Source organism: Cuculus canorus, chromosome 3, assembly GCF_017976375.1.
Source record: "Cuculus canorus isolate bCucCan1 chromosome 3, bCucCan1.pri, whole genome shotgun sequence".
NCBI classification, from domain to species: Eukaryota; Metazoa; Chordata; class Aves; order Cuculiformes; family Cuculidae; genus Cuculus; species Cuculus canorus.
Window position 1 is genome coordinate 16169867 of NC_071403.1, and position 18451 is coordinate 16188317.

Consider the following 18451-nt stretch of genomic DNA (forward strand, 5'->3'; position numbering starts at 1 on the left):
GAAATCAGATTCTCAAACATCATAGAGCGCCTTAAGTCTGTAAGATAAATCAGATAAACAGATGTGATAGGTTACTGTAGTTTCATTTACTTTAAATTGAAAAAGGCTTTGTAAGTTCGGGCTTCGAAGCAAAAAGATCTTCAGCAAGAACTGACATATGAATAGTCTGAGTAAGGGCAGAGTAATTCAGACGCTTGGTCACTGTCTTCTGCAAAGGAGTAATCAAAGATATTTCAGGGTAGGTATTGACTTCCTACTGAAAAAATCTGCCACTTACTCCAGACTGTTCAGTCTTTCTGTAGCTCATTAGCTGCGTCCGTTCAGTCACACCATGTTAAGCACTGGAGCTGGGATTCCAGCAGTAGTGGTTCAATGTACCAGCAACTTTGGTATTGTTGCTAATTATCTGATCTTCCTCGATTTTTAAGAAACCAGTGAAGCAGTTCATCTCAGACAGGGACATGGCATGAGAAGAAGAGTAATTTCTAATTGTTAAGGAGTGGTTTCTACACATTTAGACTGAATAGGCAGCACATGCTGGTACCTTAAGATATGGCACAGTCACCACGTCATAATTAATGAGCTTCTGTTACATTAGAATTTTGTTACTAGAAATGATCTAAGAATGAATAAAACACCTCTGTATGCTGAGCCTGCAAGACTCATTCCTTCACTATCACTGGTCAAAAATAAGTGCAAAATTAACTAAGTGAAGAGAAAAAATCCCTGAGATATATGATTGATCGCTTTATTTTTTTTTTCTAGAAAATTATGTATGAATTCTCATTCACTAAACCCTACTGAAACAAATGCTCAAAAACTGCGTGTCAGGTTCAAAACCTGGGAAGCTAAACCTGCACTTGTACACAAAGATAAATAAAAGAGAAAGTGAGAGAGAGATATTATAGTATATTTATAAGCATGTTCTGCAGTGGTTAAGTGATCACACAGAAAATATGATCAGATATAAAGTATAGAACAACTGAATCCCTTTGAAGTAATTTCTGTGGATCCAATAAATTCTAACTTCAGTCTTTTCAAAAAGAAATATTAATAGTTTTTCAGACCTATAGCTTTTGAAGTACTAGATATTTAATCCTTAGTCACTATATACATCTGGACAGTAACAGAACCATTACTTTTTCTCATTGGCTTTCTCATTGCTGTCCGCATGGTGTGTGATTTTGTTGTGTCAGGTCTTCCACATACCTTGCACAACAGGAGAACTTCTTGTCGTTCTCCCAGCTCATTCCCCATTGCGTGTCGTAGTACCTAACTTGTCATGTGCTGCTGTCTGTCTTCTGTGCTAAGATCCTTCATGCCAGTGGAATGCCAATGGAGATGTGTAGGCAGCTGCATGAAACTACCAACATAATCAATAAATGGGACAACACAGGGACCATGAGCTCTCCCAGCCATGGCCTACACACAGGTAGTTCACTGCACAGGCTTCTTCTGTTTAGTACAGAAGAATTATTTTTCTCAACAGGACACAGTGGTGGCTCTGCAAGCCTTGAGTCTATTTGCAACTCTCACTGCTGCAAGCAAGACAGAAATGGATATAACAGTGACAGCACCTTCTTTGAAAACTCCAGAAATATTTTCAATTGACACTCGAAACCGTTTTCTGCTTCAGACCAAAGAGGTACTGTAAATAGCAAGGAATGCTTTTTTAAAGTCTGCTGACTGAAAGTACTTAAAAAATACTGTTTTACTCATCTGTCTTTCTTTCAGATTACCCCTGCACAACCAATGACAGTTACAGTGGCAGCAGAGGGAACAGGATTTGCTGTCTTTCAGGTATGCAGTGCCATTGTTCTTGCTAAAGATATGCTCTCAAAAAGGGAGGTTGGAGGCTTTATAAAACATGCTAATAAGAACAGTCTTCTGAAATGTCTTATGTCAGTCCCAAAGCACTTTAGTAACTGAAAAATGCTGTAAACCGTATATCATGTGAGTGGACATATTCCTGTTATTGATTGTTTATGTCCAATGGCCTGGCCTTTTAAATACTGCTGAATGCTTGACTGTTTTGAGACACTTCCAGGGGACAGAGTAATGTCAAAGCAGCCCTGTCCACCTGTAGAAATGCAGTGTATGTTTCCAAAACAAAGGACTACAGTGGTACATTGACAGACAAGAAGGTCACAGTGAAAATTAGATGTGGACCAGGTAGAAATGCCTCATCAGGAATCTGTGGTTAACTGTGGTAAGGCACAGATCAGAATAGAACAAGATTACATTGATAGTATTATTCTCCTTTTAATGAAGTAGAATACAGTAGTGCAAAAGTTAAAAGTAAGAGAATGCTATGGTTAGGTTCTCCAGCAATTTTTACACTGTTCTGAAGTAGCATGAAAGGCAGAGTCAAAGGATCCTGCGAACTACCAACAGTAGTAGATGCTTAGCATCAGCCAAAAGTGTGAGCATGGCAAAGAGTGCAGGGAGGTGCAGTGATCCCTTCTCTGCCTGTCCTGCAGAAGACTGTGTTCTATAGTATAAATTCAAACATCTTTAATTGTATTCAAACAAATTTAGTTGGGGTCAACACACTGTATTTAGAACTAGCTGACAATAAATAGGCCTTCTATGCTTTTCAGCTGCTTGCTCTTCTCCCATGGTGGAGATTACGTTCTGAAGAAACGCTGCCTCCAAGATTTTCCCTAATCCTATGAGAAAAATTATATGAGATGAAGGATTTGTATTTGATATGGCCACTAATGGGTCTCTTCCCGGCTGTCTCATCCATGATAGTGACTTAGAAACACACAGGTGAAAGAGACGACCTTTGAAAAGCTACAGATAATACAGAAGTTTTAGTCTCTGAGCATGAGAGTCTTGTTTTATTGGAAGTATATAGATAAATTCATATTTACTGAGTTTATATCAAAACCAGATGGAATTCCTACTAGACTCCTTCTAGTTGTACTTGGGAAAACTGAACTTGGGCTGCGTTTAATGGTCTTGAAGTTTTATGCCAGGTCAGATTCCATCTCAAGTTCCTTCCAACCTGCCCTTTACTTCAGTCTTCTTATGTATCGGGAAAATAAAAAAGCGTGGTGTTCGTTGCTAAATATGATTTTGGATGAAAGACCTTTACAAAGAAAACTTCACAGCTGCCTATCAGCAGTGAACAGCAGCTAGAGATGCACCTCATTCATTCAGCACCAGTCTGCACATCCCACAGTGCCATAACTCATGGCCCATGTTTATTAATTCCCAGAAGCGCAAATGAAGTTTACAGCAAAGTTCAAAAGTTTCAGAGGATAATTTAAATTCAGACCTGCATGCCAAGACAGGAATGAACATCTCAGCAGGACTGCATTCACACATCTGTGATTTCAGTGTGTGTGTATATGTGGAATGTAACAAAGCAGGGCTCCAGAACATTTACGGTTAAGTAAGGTTAAGTACTTAACCTTAATTATTGTTGAGAAATATTCCCTGATATTAAGTCAAATAATTTGTCAGGCAAGCCAATCAGAAACTTTTCAGCAAATTGCTTCTTGCTGGAAAACACTGATTTGTTGAAGCATGTTGATTCCGATTACGTTTTTGCCAACAGGAAAATTTCACATGCAAGCCAGCATGTCTGGTGAAGACTGAGCAGAACTCTTCCACCCAAAATAGTCAGAAGCTGACTCTGATAAAGCTCCTTTGGGGTATATAGCACCATGATTTAAGTTCTTGGTTTGTTATATGAACGTGCTGATGTATTCCCAAATAACTGGTGTTCAGGAACCAGTGCCAGGTTATCTTCTTCTGTGCTGCTCTTCTGTCACTGTGCTGTTGCCTTTTTTCCTGCAGCTTTGATTCAGAGATGCCATGACTTGATTCAAGATATTGTACTTAAAAAAAAAAAGTGGAGTAGTTTCTCCAAAACTTTTTGTTTGCTGGGACCAATCCTTTCCTTCTGCTTCCTTTGACAGGTCTAGTATTCTAAAAGAAAGAGCACTGATGCCATTGGAATGAGATTTCTCTTTTTCCCAGACATAAACTAGATCTGGGTTGCATTTAATAAATCAGATAACATATGACATTGTGATCACATTTCTTCAGCTGGGTTTCATTGTCTTAGGCCCGCCAAAGTACAGTGGTGAGATTCACTGTTCTGGGATTTGGCTTTCTGGCCAAATGTAGCACGTCAAACCAGTAACGCATTTAAATATCACAAAACACAAGATTTGGTCCATTAATGGAAAAGGCTGCTTTCCCAATAGAATGTATTCTTAGGAAAAAAAACTTAGATTTTTGTGAAATCTCACTGTCTTTGTGTGCAAGTTGGCAGTGCATTCACTCTTGACTCTGCAGGATCTCATAAAATGTATTTATTTTGGATAGTGTAGTTGCAAAAGCAGACATTTACTTGTCATTTTGTGGTTCTGCTGTCAACAAGGTCTCCGAGCTCTTCCCTTCATTATATGGGCACATACTATCGGTGTCCTAAGATACTGAGTCTAAAGGGGAAAGGAGAAGATGGCTGTGGAGTTAGGGTATATGAAAAGCACTCTTTAGAGAAAGGAATTGAAGGATTTCTCTTCCCTGCTGAAAGTCTTTGGAAGAAACATCTCTTCTAGAAGTAATGTCAACCACGTTTGGCAAGTACCTCAAAAAATCTGGCATGACCCATGCCTTCTGGAACAAAGAGGGATTCCACTGAAATGCAGGACTGGCAACAGAAGTGTTAGCAAGCTCCAGGAGGTTGGGTATGGGCAAAGTGGATTGATGGGCAAGATATCCTTGATCTCCTGGTCATGTATAGACAGGGAGTGAGGAAGAACCTGCAAATGACCTGTTACTGAAAAGCACTGACCATTTTTTCCACTCAGCATATTTTTACTAGACTTAAGCAAGGGACTGGATGTTATTCAGTGAGATGGTACTGAAAAAGATACACTGTGAATTGGACACTTATTTCTCCATTACAGTTCGAGTGTATGCCAAGTAGCTGAAAAGAGACGGAAAGATAATGCAGATGATTTCATTGTATTCATGCCCTCAATCAAACTGCTAGTTGAAGACCAAAAAGAAGAGAGACAAAGACATTGATTAGGGCATCATAAATAATTCATGGTTTTTGAAATGTAATGCAATTGGTTGGGTCAGATACTGTCACAAGCATCTCTCATGCTGAAGATTGGCTTTTAGTTTTCTCTTCTTGGGCCTCTCGACAGAGTTGGTTTTGTATGACAAGTCTGGACTAGTTCTGTCTTTAGCTTTGGCAGCTGCTTCTTAAAAGGTTTAAGAAGAACTGCAGTTGCTCGTTTTGTTGATTTAATGCTAGTTTCTGTGTAATAACCTTCTGCCCCCAAAGTAGTAGTGTATCAAGAAAGAGACTTCAATTAAACTCTGTGTTGTGAAAAAGATTTTTCCTTCATTGTCATGAGTAATCAGAAAAGGAAAGTCAGACCATAAGAATGATAACTCATTCCACGAAAATACTAGGTGATTGACCTGTTCAGTATGTGGTTTCAGACATCGTGTGTTGCAATATATTCCCGCTCATTAGCGTTCTGGCAAAAGTTAAAACAGCTTTGTTTCTGCGATGACAGATCGTTGATGCACCAACAGCTTGTCTTTACCAAACTATCTGCATGCCTTTAACTGGCAGGCTTTCTAGATTGGCTTCACCCTTGGTACTTCCTTCTCCCACAGAGAATTTTTACAGGATAAATCTTCACCTTTGCACCATGGTTGTCTTGAGTACCTGTACAGAATTGGCACTGTACTCATAAAGCTTGGTAAATTCAGCAGTGCAGGGCAATGGGAATCATGTGTGTGTAGACTGAGAGAGCATAACTTTCATATCAAGGAGTGAGAGATGCAATGGCAAAAGCAATAAATCAGGAATTAAAGACTCCTCTGTTTGCACAGACTTGCTAGTGTATAACTGACTTGTTAACCTATAACTTGGATGACCCACATTGTACCTTTAAATTCAGACTGACAATTTTCCATTTGCTGCCAGAAACTGTTGTAAAGGAACCATGACTTCCCAGAAGGACTTTTGATTCCCTTTTCCTTAGCCAAACAAAGTGCATGTTGAGGTCTTCCAAGGGGAATTATTTGAATAGAATAGAATTGCTAAGGTTGGAAAAGTCCTCTAAGATCATCCAGTCCAACTGTCAGCCCAACACCATCATGCCCGAAGTGCCAGGTCTATCTAGTTTTTTTTAATACCTCCAAGGATGGTGACTGAACCACTTCATTGGGTAGCCTGTTCCAATGCTTTACCACTCTTTCAGTAAAGAATTTTTTCCTAATATTCAATCTCAACGTCCTCTGACATAACCTGAGTCCATTTCGTCTTGTCCTATTGCTCGTTACCTGGGAGAAGGGACCAACACCCACCTTGCTACAACCTCCCCTTAGATCTCCCCTTAGCTTCCTCTTCTCCAGACTACTTTCTGATTATTTTTCTACTGAAATCAAAGACCCTTCCATGCACTGCTATGTGTTTTATCTTGATGACGAAGGGAACCGATAGTGATTTTGTTTGTGAAAATTGTTTGTAAACTTACTATTTTGTTGTTGGTGAAAATTGCACTTTTGCCAAATAATGTGAACTATTTCTTGATTTCTTGTATTTGATTTTTTCTTTTTTGATCATGCCAGGGTTTTGAAAGTTGAGCCTTCTGATTCATCACATTGAAGTGCTGAGTCAGCAACCCATTCTCTTGTCTTCTGTCAGAGATGGTGTCCTGTTTATGTCCCAGCAAAGGGACGCTGCAGTTACCATTAACATCAGGTGTTAATCAGTCAGAAGCACCCTGGAAGGTTTTCTGAAAGTTAAATTTAATTTTTGCTATCTTTCATTGGGTATGAGTACATGTGTATGCTAGAGCAGATGTGCTGGGATGACTTGTATAATTTCCTGTATTACATGGCCACTAGAGAAGATGACCAATGAAGTCTACTAGAATAGGACAAGCGTGAAGAGATATCTCACCGGTATACCCTCTTGCCCTTCATTTATTTGCAGCACAGGGCTTTCCCAGTCCATGGGTCATCTCTGAATGCTCTCTCTGTCTTGGTAGATATTTCCTTCATGGATTTTTTTTTTTCTTTTTTTGGTTCCATAAATCTGTAACTTTAAAAATATTTCTAAACTTTTAACACTGCTTCTTTCTTCTTTTGAATCTGCTCCCCTAGTTCTTGTATTTGGAAAGAAGGCATAAGAAGGACTGTGTTGAGTCAGACCAAAGCTCAGTCTAACACAGTATTCTGTTTTCCACAATGGAGGAAAGTGGATGCTCAGGAGGCAGTATAAGATAAATACATGTAATACATTACCTGACTGTCTTCCACCTCTTACCATGTATTATTCCAGACGTTCAGCTGGAGACAGTTTCTGTAGGCTTAGAACCTATTTGTTGAGCAGAAAGGGCAAAAGCTCTGTCCCTGAGGCAGACTCAAGAGTGTAGCTTTGTATTTGCACTGATGATGAAACTGCTTAACTACAAGAAAACAGTGTTGTTCTGGAGTTGGAGCAGCATGCTATTTCTCATCTGTTTAGAGTGTATGAATGCTGTGACATGAAGACTGAAGACAAATTCTGTGCATACGCTCTGTATTTGCCCTTGCTCTGCTTTCATACATAGCCTCTCTCTTTTAACTCAGTGGGTGTCAGTCTCTGAAGTTTGCCTTTATTGATCCCATTTCACTCTGTGAGGAAGTAGCTGCATGCATTATAAAGCATCAAACAGCAGCTTGGGAAAAAATTGCTGGTTTTCCCTGAGCTCCCTTGTATTTTCCTCAGTTGTATCCTGGAGATTGCATTGGTTCTGCTGCGGTACAAAGTGTTCAGAAGGAATATTTCTTTCAGAGAATTCCTGTGAATCTCATGTGTGCAACTGTCAGATACGAGGTCATGTATCCTGCCTCATGTGAACATTCCTCTGGCCTTATAATGTTACAAATGTAGTGTTTTAACTGCACAGATTTGCTTTACGTATGTCATCTAACGTCTCTACTTGCAATCCACAGCTCAATATTATTTACAACACAAAATTTACAACACAGAGGCTCAGGTCTGTCCAAAAACAAGAAGCCTTTGACTTGAATGTTGATGTAAAAGATGACAAAGATGATAAAAACCATTTAACCTTGAATGTGTGCACAAGGTAAGTAATTCAGCTGGAGCATCTCATACACTTCTTTGTCTACACAGCCTTTAAATTATTTAAAATGAGGTAAATTATACATTTGTTTGTGTGGATTTACTAATATATGGGTTACAAACACATAACTAAAGAGAATGAAAGAATTACTTATTAAAAATGACAGTAGTTAAACTTCCATGCAAAAATTGTTGCGGGTCAGGTCATATTTTTCTACTGGTACACACAAAATTAGTGGTACCCTAAATCTTAGACGTATACGTAAGAGTTTGTGTGAAATACAAGGAAAAGCTCAAAGGCTTCTTTGGTGCAAATGCTTCTTAGCTATGTGGAGAACTGTGGACAGCATTGAAAACTGAAGGAATGCCTTCCACATTCTAAATTCTAGTAGCAGACTGTGATAATTGCCCATTACTCTTACCTATTGTGAACAGAAAACTTCTCTTTTGATCTAGAAGTAAATACTTTTTTCTTTTTTTAAAGAAAAAAAGAGAGAGGGAAGTTCTGAAGTGCTGAAAACACCATGAAATAGAAATAATTATCTCTATTAATAAATAGTCATCTCTATGAATAAACTTTGCTCAGAACAATTTGGGCAGGAGTCAAAATCCATTTTTACATGATGATAAATTCTACTGGGGTTTTGTCTTATTGTGCAAGTATCTTTGTGATCTTTCATTTACCAATATATCTTGTAGTCATTAATTTGATTATATAATATAATGTGAGCATTATTCTAGAGTTGAAACATGTATGTATAAAAGCATTATATGATGGTGTTTGTTCCCTGACAGTTTCTTCAGCAGACACTTCTTACTGTGGTTAAAGAGCACTGCATATTTCACAGAAAACCCATTGTATCCATGTATTATATTTATGTTTTTTGTCTTCTGTCTTTTATTACCTGCAAAGATGTTGAGATACCTGCATTCTTTGTATTTTAGGATTTCATCTGTAAATAGTTCCTCTAGAAACACTGTTTAGTTCATGTGAAATTATAATGAGTTCCTTGTAAAGACAATATTTGCAAACTACCACCTGATTCACTGTGATTACTCTTGCATTCCTTTCTTCCACATCCTCTTTTTGTTATTTATGTAAACTTTAAACACCCTATGTCTCAAACTATTTTTATGCTCTGCCTACCACAAGGGAGCCGTGGCTAGAGTTGGAGCCTCTAGGTGACACCATCATACAAATAATGAGATATAGTGTATATGATTTCAGTACAGAAAGAATTGATTTAATTTGGGAAGTAGCCAGTACGCGCAAAGCCAGAGCCCTGTTTTTATGTGTTTCTGGTAACCAATTCAGTGATACAGATGGTGGACAGGGACATTAGAATACAAGAGAGCTCTTGAGCGAGAATGGGCTTTTTCTATGAAGTGTCTACAGCTTTCTAAAGTTTAGCTGACTTTTAAAGGGCTCGCATGATGCCTCTGGGGCAAGTCTTGCCTGAGCATTCTAATTTTCTAGCTAAGACCTTTGGCTCAGGCATACAAACAGGAAGGGCTCCATCTCTCTGGGAATGTTCTAGGGTGATGATGTTTTCATTGCAAAGTATTCAAAGGATAGAAGAAGATCCATTATAAAAATGCCCTGAAGAATATGTGGAACTCTAAGATGCATGAATTCTTATCATGGAGAATGGACTACTATAAGTTCTAGCAAGTCTGTGTTTCTATTCTTTAGGCTGAGACTTTGTCTCTGGTTGCTTGGCTTAATAGACTAGTCATTGTCTTCTTTTTTCCACATATAGAATATATGCATTATCTATATTAAATTCCTGAATTAGTTTGTCTGCTTATTATATTTAGAGCATGATGTGGCTTTCTGGTAGAGAAACCAAAGTAGGCAAATACAGAAAGACTGCTGAAATCTCAATCAGTTTAGCTAGCTGTGGGTATGCATAGTCAGATAATGGAGGCTGCAGCTTTGCAATTTTTTTTCTTTCTCTAATCTGCAGAATATTCCACTATATTTCAACCAGCTTAATGAGTGGCCATGGTCATCTCAACTGGATATTAACACTGGAGCAGATGATTTCTCATTCAAATTGAGATGACTTTTGGCTATGGGAGCTAACTTACTGCCTGGAAGTCAAATACCCAGAGCTGCCAGTTTCTTCTCTGGTTGGTCTTGTTGCCCACATGCTGTTTTCAGGCATGGGAAACTGATTGCTGATGGTTCTCGTCACCCTTTTGTTTATGCTTTCTGTCTGTGTTAGCTTGGTCTTGGTTTCTCCTCTTTGCATCATCTGTGAAAGGGTCTTGCACAGTTCTTACGTTGCTGAAGAACTGAAACATAAAATCAAGCTCAAAATGTTTTTGGTTCTCTTCAGGTAATTTTTTTTTTCGTTTTTTAAGAGAACATGAATTGAAGAGGTGATACCAGTAGCCACCTCCAAAGCTGTCTCTCTTCTTTGTTAAAAGAGTTAGATCCTCATAACTTATAGGGATACACCTTACTTCCTTCTTGACAATACCAAGTTGTTTTGGTTACCTGTTGGTATTTTGGTAGTATCCCAGGCTGACTAGACAGCTTGGGTGTTTTCCTCCCTTCTTATTCATAATTATGCAGAAATAATTGCATCCAGTTCCAAATCAGTTGTTTGTTTTCAATAGCAGCTACTTTGGCACAGCACATTATCCAACAGATGGTTTCATTTGTTTCTAGTCTCATGAGCCAGCTGAAGTCAGCAGTTGTGCTGTATTTCTTTCAAAGACATATCTGCGTTCAATCAGCCACGCTGCCAGGCTTAACAGCATTGCTTTGAAAGCAAGTCTTCCCTTTTTTGAAACCATCCAGCTCTACAAAGAAATAGTTTTATCCAATTACTTTCAACTACTGTCAGGCCTACAAAATGTGGATTGGAGACGCTTCTATTCTATTTTAACAGTAATCGTTTACCCTCCACGCCAAGGGCGGGGGGAACCTCTTCTGCCACCACCTACTTTATTTAAAGCAATACCATCTTTTGCAGGTCATATAAATATCACTTGTAGCACAGAACACCATAAATATATCTTGATAGTTCTGTTGTGCAGCATAGTATGTAGGGCTTGTTCAACAGAACCAAACTTTTTAGCCCAGCATCTGATTCTCATATTGGGAGAAGGTATAATAATAAGCATTATTTAGGAAAAAAAGAAGGAACTTAACTTATTAAATTGTCTTTTTCTGGAGCTGGATGAATAACATGGCTATCCATTTTAAAACTGGAACTTTGATAAATAATCTGATGATAACTTTGTTAATGAAACCATCAGTCTCTATGAAGGAAATATGATAGGGTTTGGGAGACTTTTTTGGTGTATACCTTTATCTGACTTTCCAAAAATAAACAAAAGTGCAACAAGGCATACATAAGAAGAAATATGTATATTTCAATTCAAGAGCAGTCTTTTAATTACTTCTTCTGAAATGTTGTTAATTGCAATATTTCTTGCATATTTGTGGTGTAAACCTGCACTTACAAGTGCCAATGGAAGGCTCCTAGTGGTGTCAGTGTAATGTCTCATAGGATTTATGAACTGTAGTTTTCCCAGTGCTAGACTTGCTTTTGCATATGTAATTGAAATGATAGAATCATAGAATAGTTCGGGTTGGAAGGGACCTTAAAAGATCATCCAGTTCCAAACCCCCTGTGATGGGTAGGGACACCTCCCACCAGCCCAGGCTGCCCAAGGCCCCATCCAACCTGACCTTGAACACTTCCTGGGATGGGGCAGCCACAACTTCCCTGGGCAACCTGTGCCTCACCACTCTCAAATTATCAAGCAGAATAATAGAGAATTGAATTATTATCTCTTTATAGTTAGAATATCTCTTATTGGCATTTTGTGCCATTTGTTTATTCATAAGCATTGTTGCTTCCATAGGTGGGATTTAATGATCCTACAGTGAATTATTGTATTTCTACTAAAAATTTCTTTATCTCTGTGTTTTAAAAAGGTATTTTGCTTCCGGCACAGCTCCCGGTAGTGGTATGGTCCTCATGGAAGTTGGCTTACTCAGTGGTTTCTCTGTGTCACCGGATTTCATTCCGTTAGACAATACAGTTAAGAAGATGGAAAGAGACAATGGAAAAGTCAACCTATACTTAGACTCTGTAAGTTGAAAATAACAAAGTAATGTGTTTGTAGTGATGTTAGTCTTGACTCTGCCATTCTTTGTTTTAAAGTTGGAAAGACATTATGATCATTTCTTTGGGGAAATCAGTATCTGCTATTCACATTGAATTAATAGTTGCACTGTTTTTCACTGAAACTGATTTGATAGGTACAAATCAGTTATATTTGTGAGGGGTTTCTAGATTAAACCTCTTAAAAAATTGTATATAAGAAGGCAGACATTTCAAGAAGTCTGTAATTTGGCCCAACTGACTTTAAATGAGATAAGCATCTTTATAAGCATCCTGACTCCAAGTTGTTAGAAACAGACTACTGCTGAGCAAGAAGTTCTTACCTCTTCCACGAAACGACCATTACAAGGCTTCTCAGGATGTTTCTCTTCTGTTTTTCTAGCTAAATGAGACACAGGTTTGTGTGGATATTCCAGCCGTGAGAGACTTCAAAGTGGCAAATATCCAAGATGCTTCAGTAGCTGTAGTGGATTACTATGAACCTAGTAAGTCTCAGTCTCATTCCAAATGGATCTTAGTGAATCAGAGGTCTAAAAGAAAGTTTCTTCTTGTGGAAACAGGACAAATTTTAGTGAAGAGAAAGCCACACTGAACTGAAATTTACTTTTTTTTTTTTTTCATTGAACTGCAGCCTTTTTGGATATTGACATGCCAAATTTTCTAGCCAAATAGTAGTGTTTTCCCATATACATGTTTACTGTTCTAAGGGGTTAGTTCCTCAGCTGGTGCGAATTTGCTTTAATCTGTCCCAATGTGTTCCCCAAACTACCAAAACAAAGCAGGAACTTCAGTGTGGCTCTCTTACCGAGTTAATGATTGTTTCAAATAGCTTTTCTATCTGTTTCTTGTTTGAACTGAGTCTTTCTCTGGAGAAAAAGCCAGTGTTTTGATTTCTTGAGCTATGTAAAAAAGATGTACTTGGAAAAAAGTTTCAAAGATTTTTGATTTGGGTCTCCTCCTAAGGGCTAGAGAAGAAGTTCTTCCTTCTCCTTAGAGCTAGAGAAGACGTTGTTCTCTAGGTCTTGTTCAGCCTGTAGAAGAGAATACTCTGAGGAGATCTTATAGCGACCTTCTAGTACCTGAAAGGGCTACAAGAAAGCTGGAGAGGGGCTGTTCATAAAGGCTTGTGGGAATATGACCAGGGGGAATGGCTATAAACTGGAGAGGGGCAGATTTAGATTAGACATTGGGAAGAATTTCTTCACTATGAGAGCGGTGAGACACTGGCACATGTTGCCCAGGGAAGCTGTGGCTGCCCCATCCCTGGAGGTGTTCAAGGCCAGGCTGGATGGGCTTTGGGCAGCCTGGGCTGGTGGTGTGTCCCTGTCCATGGCAGGGGGGTTGGAACTGGATGATCTTTAAGGTCCCTTCCAACCCGAACCATTCTGTGACTCCATGATTCTATGATTTGGGCTTGGATTGAGATAAGGCATAAAAAATTTGTATAGGCAATTTTCTTCATGTTGATTTTTTTTTTTAGCAGAAGACAAAAGACAATCAAATCTGCTGTGTGTATTACTGTAGCTAGATAAAGATCATACTTATTTTATGGAGACTGAAATGTATGTTCAATCACAGACTTTTAAACTAGAATAGGAAATTAATTGATGTAACTACACTGTCCATTAACCTCAACCATGTTTTAAGGCCTAATGGCTTAACAACTTAGAGCAATTTTTATTTGAAACAAACACATAACCCTTAGAATCCATGGCCAAAATGAATTTCCACATGCTTCAGTTCCTAGGAGAAGAGCAGAGCTCAGGACCCAGTCTTTTGTAGGATAACGAATACGTGTATTAAAATTTACATATAAATGCCTGTGTGTTTATTCTGTTTAAATACATTCAGTATCCATAAATTCTCAGTTCTATACCAATATTAATTTAAAGATATAAATTAATATCCTTAAGGGCCTAAATTTGTATGATGTAATCAGTGCTGCAATGGAAAGCTTTGACTTTCAGAAAAAAATTATTTCAAATATTAATTTACAAGACACCATTCATATTACTGTGTAGCATAGACATATTATTGGTCAGCATAAATACATATGCCATGATTCTGAGTTCTCCTGAGAGTCCTATCTAACACAGGGACCTGCTTTTATTTTAATCTATTATATTCCATCACTCTTGTAGTTGGTGACCCAAGCTGCAAGTGTATGTTTTATGTGATGGTGACACATTCATGACATATTCAGAGCTGGCAGATGTCTAAGGAGTCCTCGTGTTCTCGCATGTATCAAAATAGTTACATTTGTGTGGTGAATATTACAACTGGCATAGGTGTAAGAACTGGGTTGGATACCAATACAGCACTGCCAGCCAGGAGATCTGCCAGTGTTAATATATATGTCTACTCAGCACATTTAAGTCACTGCTGCTTCTCTTACCTGACTCTGTTCAGTTGGGTGTCACTGTTGGGTAAGCATTTTGGTCCACAAAGATACATATTTTATTTTAATTTTCTTAATATCTTGAGGTTTGAAGAAAAACTGGATATAATTTCAGTTAAAAATTACTACTAATAAAAAAAGAAATTGCAGCATCCCTAGTTGGAATGAAAACCTTCAAATAAAAAATGACCCACTATAGGAATGAAGTTTGCAAAAGCTTGTTCTTTTAGTAATTACCATACATTGATGTTTTTGAAACAAATACGATTTTTCAGTCTTTTAGTCTCTTTGGTCCTTCAGGGATTTGGGGAGTAAAATGCAGGAGCAGAAGCTAGATGAGCTGAGCAGCCCCGGGTTGAGGAAGGGGAAGCTCCCAGGCATGACAGTGGAAGAGAAAGCATCAGTTATGAGACTAGGTGTCGTAAATGTTGTAGCCAGTAACCTGCCAGGTGAAGCATCTGAATTCCTTTGTCATGGGCGTTGCTGTGTAGGTAGGGGCAAAATTGCTTTTGAAATGTGTGAGTGAGGTTTGCGAACGGGTTAGGTCTAGCACTTCAGAATCAATCTATTAAAGTATGCCTTTCACCAAGCATTTGCCTGAATATACTGAGACTATTTTGATGTTTTCGATGTTTGATGTTTTAATGCCTAGGCTTTCCCACTCTGGGAAGTATTTTGCAGTGTATGACAAGGCGCATGTAAGAATTTAGAGCATCCTTTAAAATGCTTTCTTTGTGAAGTTAACTTGTTGGTTAGTTCTCAGAAGTTCATTAACTAATGTTAACTAACCTTTCCAAACAGGGAGAAGAGCAGTGAGAATTTACAATTCAGAAGTAATGCAAAGTATAACCACCTGTGACTTCTGTGAAAGTGATTGCAGTCTTTGCCACCGAGATGGCTCTGCAGCCTTGCTTCAGCACTCTTCGTTGGCCTCCTTGTTCTGTGTGTTGTTTGTCATTCATGTAAACTTACTGTGCAGTTGGGTGCTGTAAAACGAAACAGGTTATGTTTTGTATCTAAGGTTTCCATAAATTATCCAAAGAAAATTTTATGCTCAGATACCGGCCTGTGTTTAGTGATTACAGTGACCAAACTCCTGCTGTGTTCAGGGAGAACTGGGCTGGCCCATATGGTAAATTTCTGGCTGTGCCAGAAAACTTCTTTAAGTGTCTGCTGGAAAAACTTTCCAAGTGTTAGCTTCATACTGAAGTTATTGTCTGAGAAAGCACAGTTACTGAGAAAGCAGTCTGAAGAAATACAAACCTAGCTCAATGTTCACATTCTCTTTTCACCCCAGCTTTCAATTGTGCTTGTTTTTTTAGGAATACGTTAGTTCACTGTGCTTTTCTGAAACACAGTCTGCTTCTCCATTGGAGTGTTACTAAGCAGAGAGCTGGGAGCTTCATATCAGAGCTCACTTTGTTCTGTTCTGCAGACATGACACAACATTAATACTGAATTTCGCTGTATGCTCTCATGGGGAATAATATGAAAAATAAAAGGAGCTGGCTTCAGAGCAGATCCAAGAGCCAAAAAGTACTGTATTCACAAACTGCTGAATGCTCCAGAAAATTGTCAGTCTTTTTTTATCATTACAGAGAAAGTAGGTGGATTATTTTTGGCCAATTCATAAGCTAATCACGTTTGAAAATAAGGCCTCAGGATGTTCACGTGCATTTGACTCTGGAAGAATTTTACTGTAAATGTATCAAAGATGAAGACTAAGACTTCATTTTTCCAGGGCTATTCAGAAACAAATGTAATTCTCTTTCCATGTGACAATGCTGGTCTCCATGGCTATACTTATATCCAACAGAATTAAGGTTGTTTTGATCCTTCCCTGGTTTTTGGAAGTCTTCTAGAAATGTCACTCTGGGCCATCATTAATGTCTTGGGTTTGCAGTGTTGTCAATGATTTAAGTGGCATCACCCCCGAACCACTGTTTACTCCTCTCTGTGCCACATCCGCTGGTTGGCCCCGTGTGCCATCTGTGAATGCAACTCCTGCTGTTGGTTGATGGGAGAGGCTTTTTAGTAGTATGGGCTGAACATACATTTGGTCCAGCAAAAGAATTGACATTCTTGCTTCACTTTAAGAACATCCTTGTATGCTTAAATCCTTTGCTGAAGTGGGATGGTGAAGAGCAGCAGGCACTTTTAGACCCAAATCTGCTCTTTGCACATGGGAAGAATTTCAGGTCTCCATGAGTGGAAATGGGGGAGCTCTTACCTCCTGAGTGAGTGTGTGAATGTCTTCCCTGTCTGGCAGCCGATTTATCCTTTTTGAACACTGCCTGTGATGTCTAGTAGTTACTTCTTTTTCATAAGGAAGTCAAGCTGATAATATTCCTAGTTACTAAAATGAGGTGAATAACTGTTATGCCAACTAACAGAGTTAGAAAATTTAAGGCTATTGGATCCTTTTCTTTCATACCTTTTTGAGACAGAATGTGTACATGTCCACATGTAATTATACGGCAATTTCTAATTTTTATTCAAATTTTGTTACTGCTTAAATTGTATATTTTTGTATTTTATGCTCATCTATACTTTCATTCACAAAAGAAATTAGTGCATGGTAGTAGCATGGGAAGAGGCCTGAACTTCCTGACCGGTGCCTTCTAATACTGATGCATAGGTTTTTAAATGCAAAACTAGTTTAGGTGGTGTTATTTGTTTTACTTTAGCTGTGTTTAGAATTTACAGTGTTTTTCACAAACTTGGGGTTCTGTTCTGTCTCTCTGGCAGAGCTTAGGCCTGGTTCTTTGTAGTAAGTTCATGCTTTTCACTTGTCTTCGGCACACTTTATCTCTCACCCCTTGAATAATTGATTAGTGCCTTAACATGAGTGCCTGTGCTGCTCTCTGACCCACATAAACTAATATTATATTTACTGAAATCCAAAGCACTGCTTAGTCAATAGGATGCAGGATCTGACCCTCTGTAAGTCATCTCCTTGGTTTCATGGGTTTAGAGCTAATAGAAACCAAAATATAACCCAAAATATATCTTTGCATCTCAAATCCTTTGCTCGTATGTGGGAGCATAGATTGAATTGTGCCAAGTGTAAGATCTGGAAGACATTCACACTCTGAACTGAGATATGTTTTGCTGCAGTGGAACTATGAAAGCAAAAAAGTTCATCTTTTGCTTTTGGAGACAGCAGCCTTGACATGTCATTTGCCTCCATTTACTGTAATGTCAAGAATCTGAAGTTCACATACTTTCAGTTTTTACTATATGTATAATACCTAAGAGGGATATTAATGTTAGGGTAAAGAGGCTTATTTTCTAGACAAGATAGAGTGGAGATAAACTGCTCATTTGCAGTACATAGTAGGAATAAGTGAGTTTTATTTCACAAGCAATCCCAGCTTCCTGAATATCCTCAAGAAAAATGGAATTAAATTGCTCCTCCTAATTTCAGAAAGTACAGGTTTTAATAGTATTCCCTTACATTTGATTTTGAGACAAACAACACATGGTTTTTAAATGACTTTTGGCTGCCTTGTACACCCTACTAAGAAGCATCAGTCACCATGTGATGGAAATTGTTGGAGTCAGTGAACAAACATTCTCTTTTATTTTACCTTTTTCTACACAGCAGGCATATTGTTACAGCTATCCAAATCTGTACTAAGCTGTTTTAAAGAAACAGTGTACAGCATATGAATTTAAGCAATTGTTTACACCAGGTGGCCTTTAACTTTCCTACATTGATGCCTTCAGTCACTTTACAGTTGCGGCTAGCCTTTGAATGAGTTGCAGAGGATAAAGTTTGTATTCTGT

At 38.4% G+C, this 18451-nt stretch overlaps 1 protein-coding gene across 1 annotated transcript in view; it reads left to right on the top strand.

The window, feature by feature from the left end:
- The window catches only part of CD109 (CD109 molecule), a 77118-nt gene extending 58920 nt beyond the window's left edge, over positions 1–18198 (top strand). The window contains exons 28-33 of the mRNA XM_009564821.2: positions 1490–1645; positions 1735–1800; positions 7987–8123; positions 12075–12231; positions 12647–12749; positions 15464–18198. Coding sequence (XP_009563116.2) covers positions 1490–1645; positions 1735–1800; positions 7987–8123; positions 12075–12231; positions 12647–12749; positions 15464–15654 — 810 coding nt within the window. The 3' untranslated portion in view covers positions 15655–18198. The remainder of the gene's footprint in view (positions 1–1489; positions 1646–1734; positions 1801–7986; positions 8124–12074; positions 12232–12646; positions 12750–15463) is intronic.
- Positions 18199–18451: the final 253 nt, after the last annotated feature.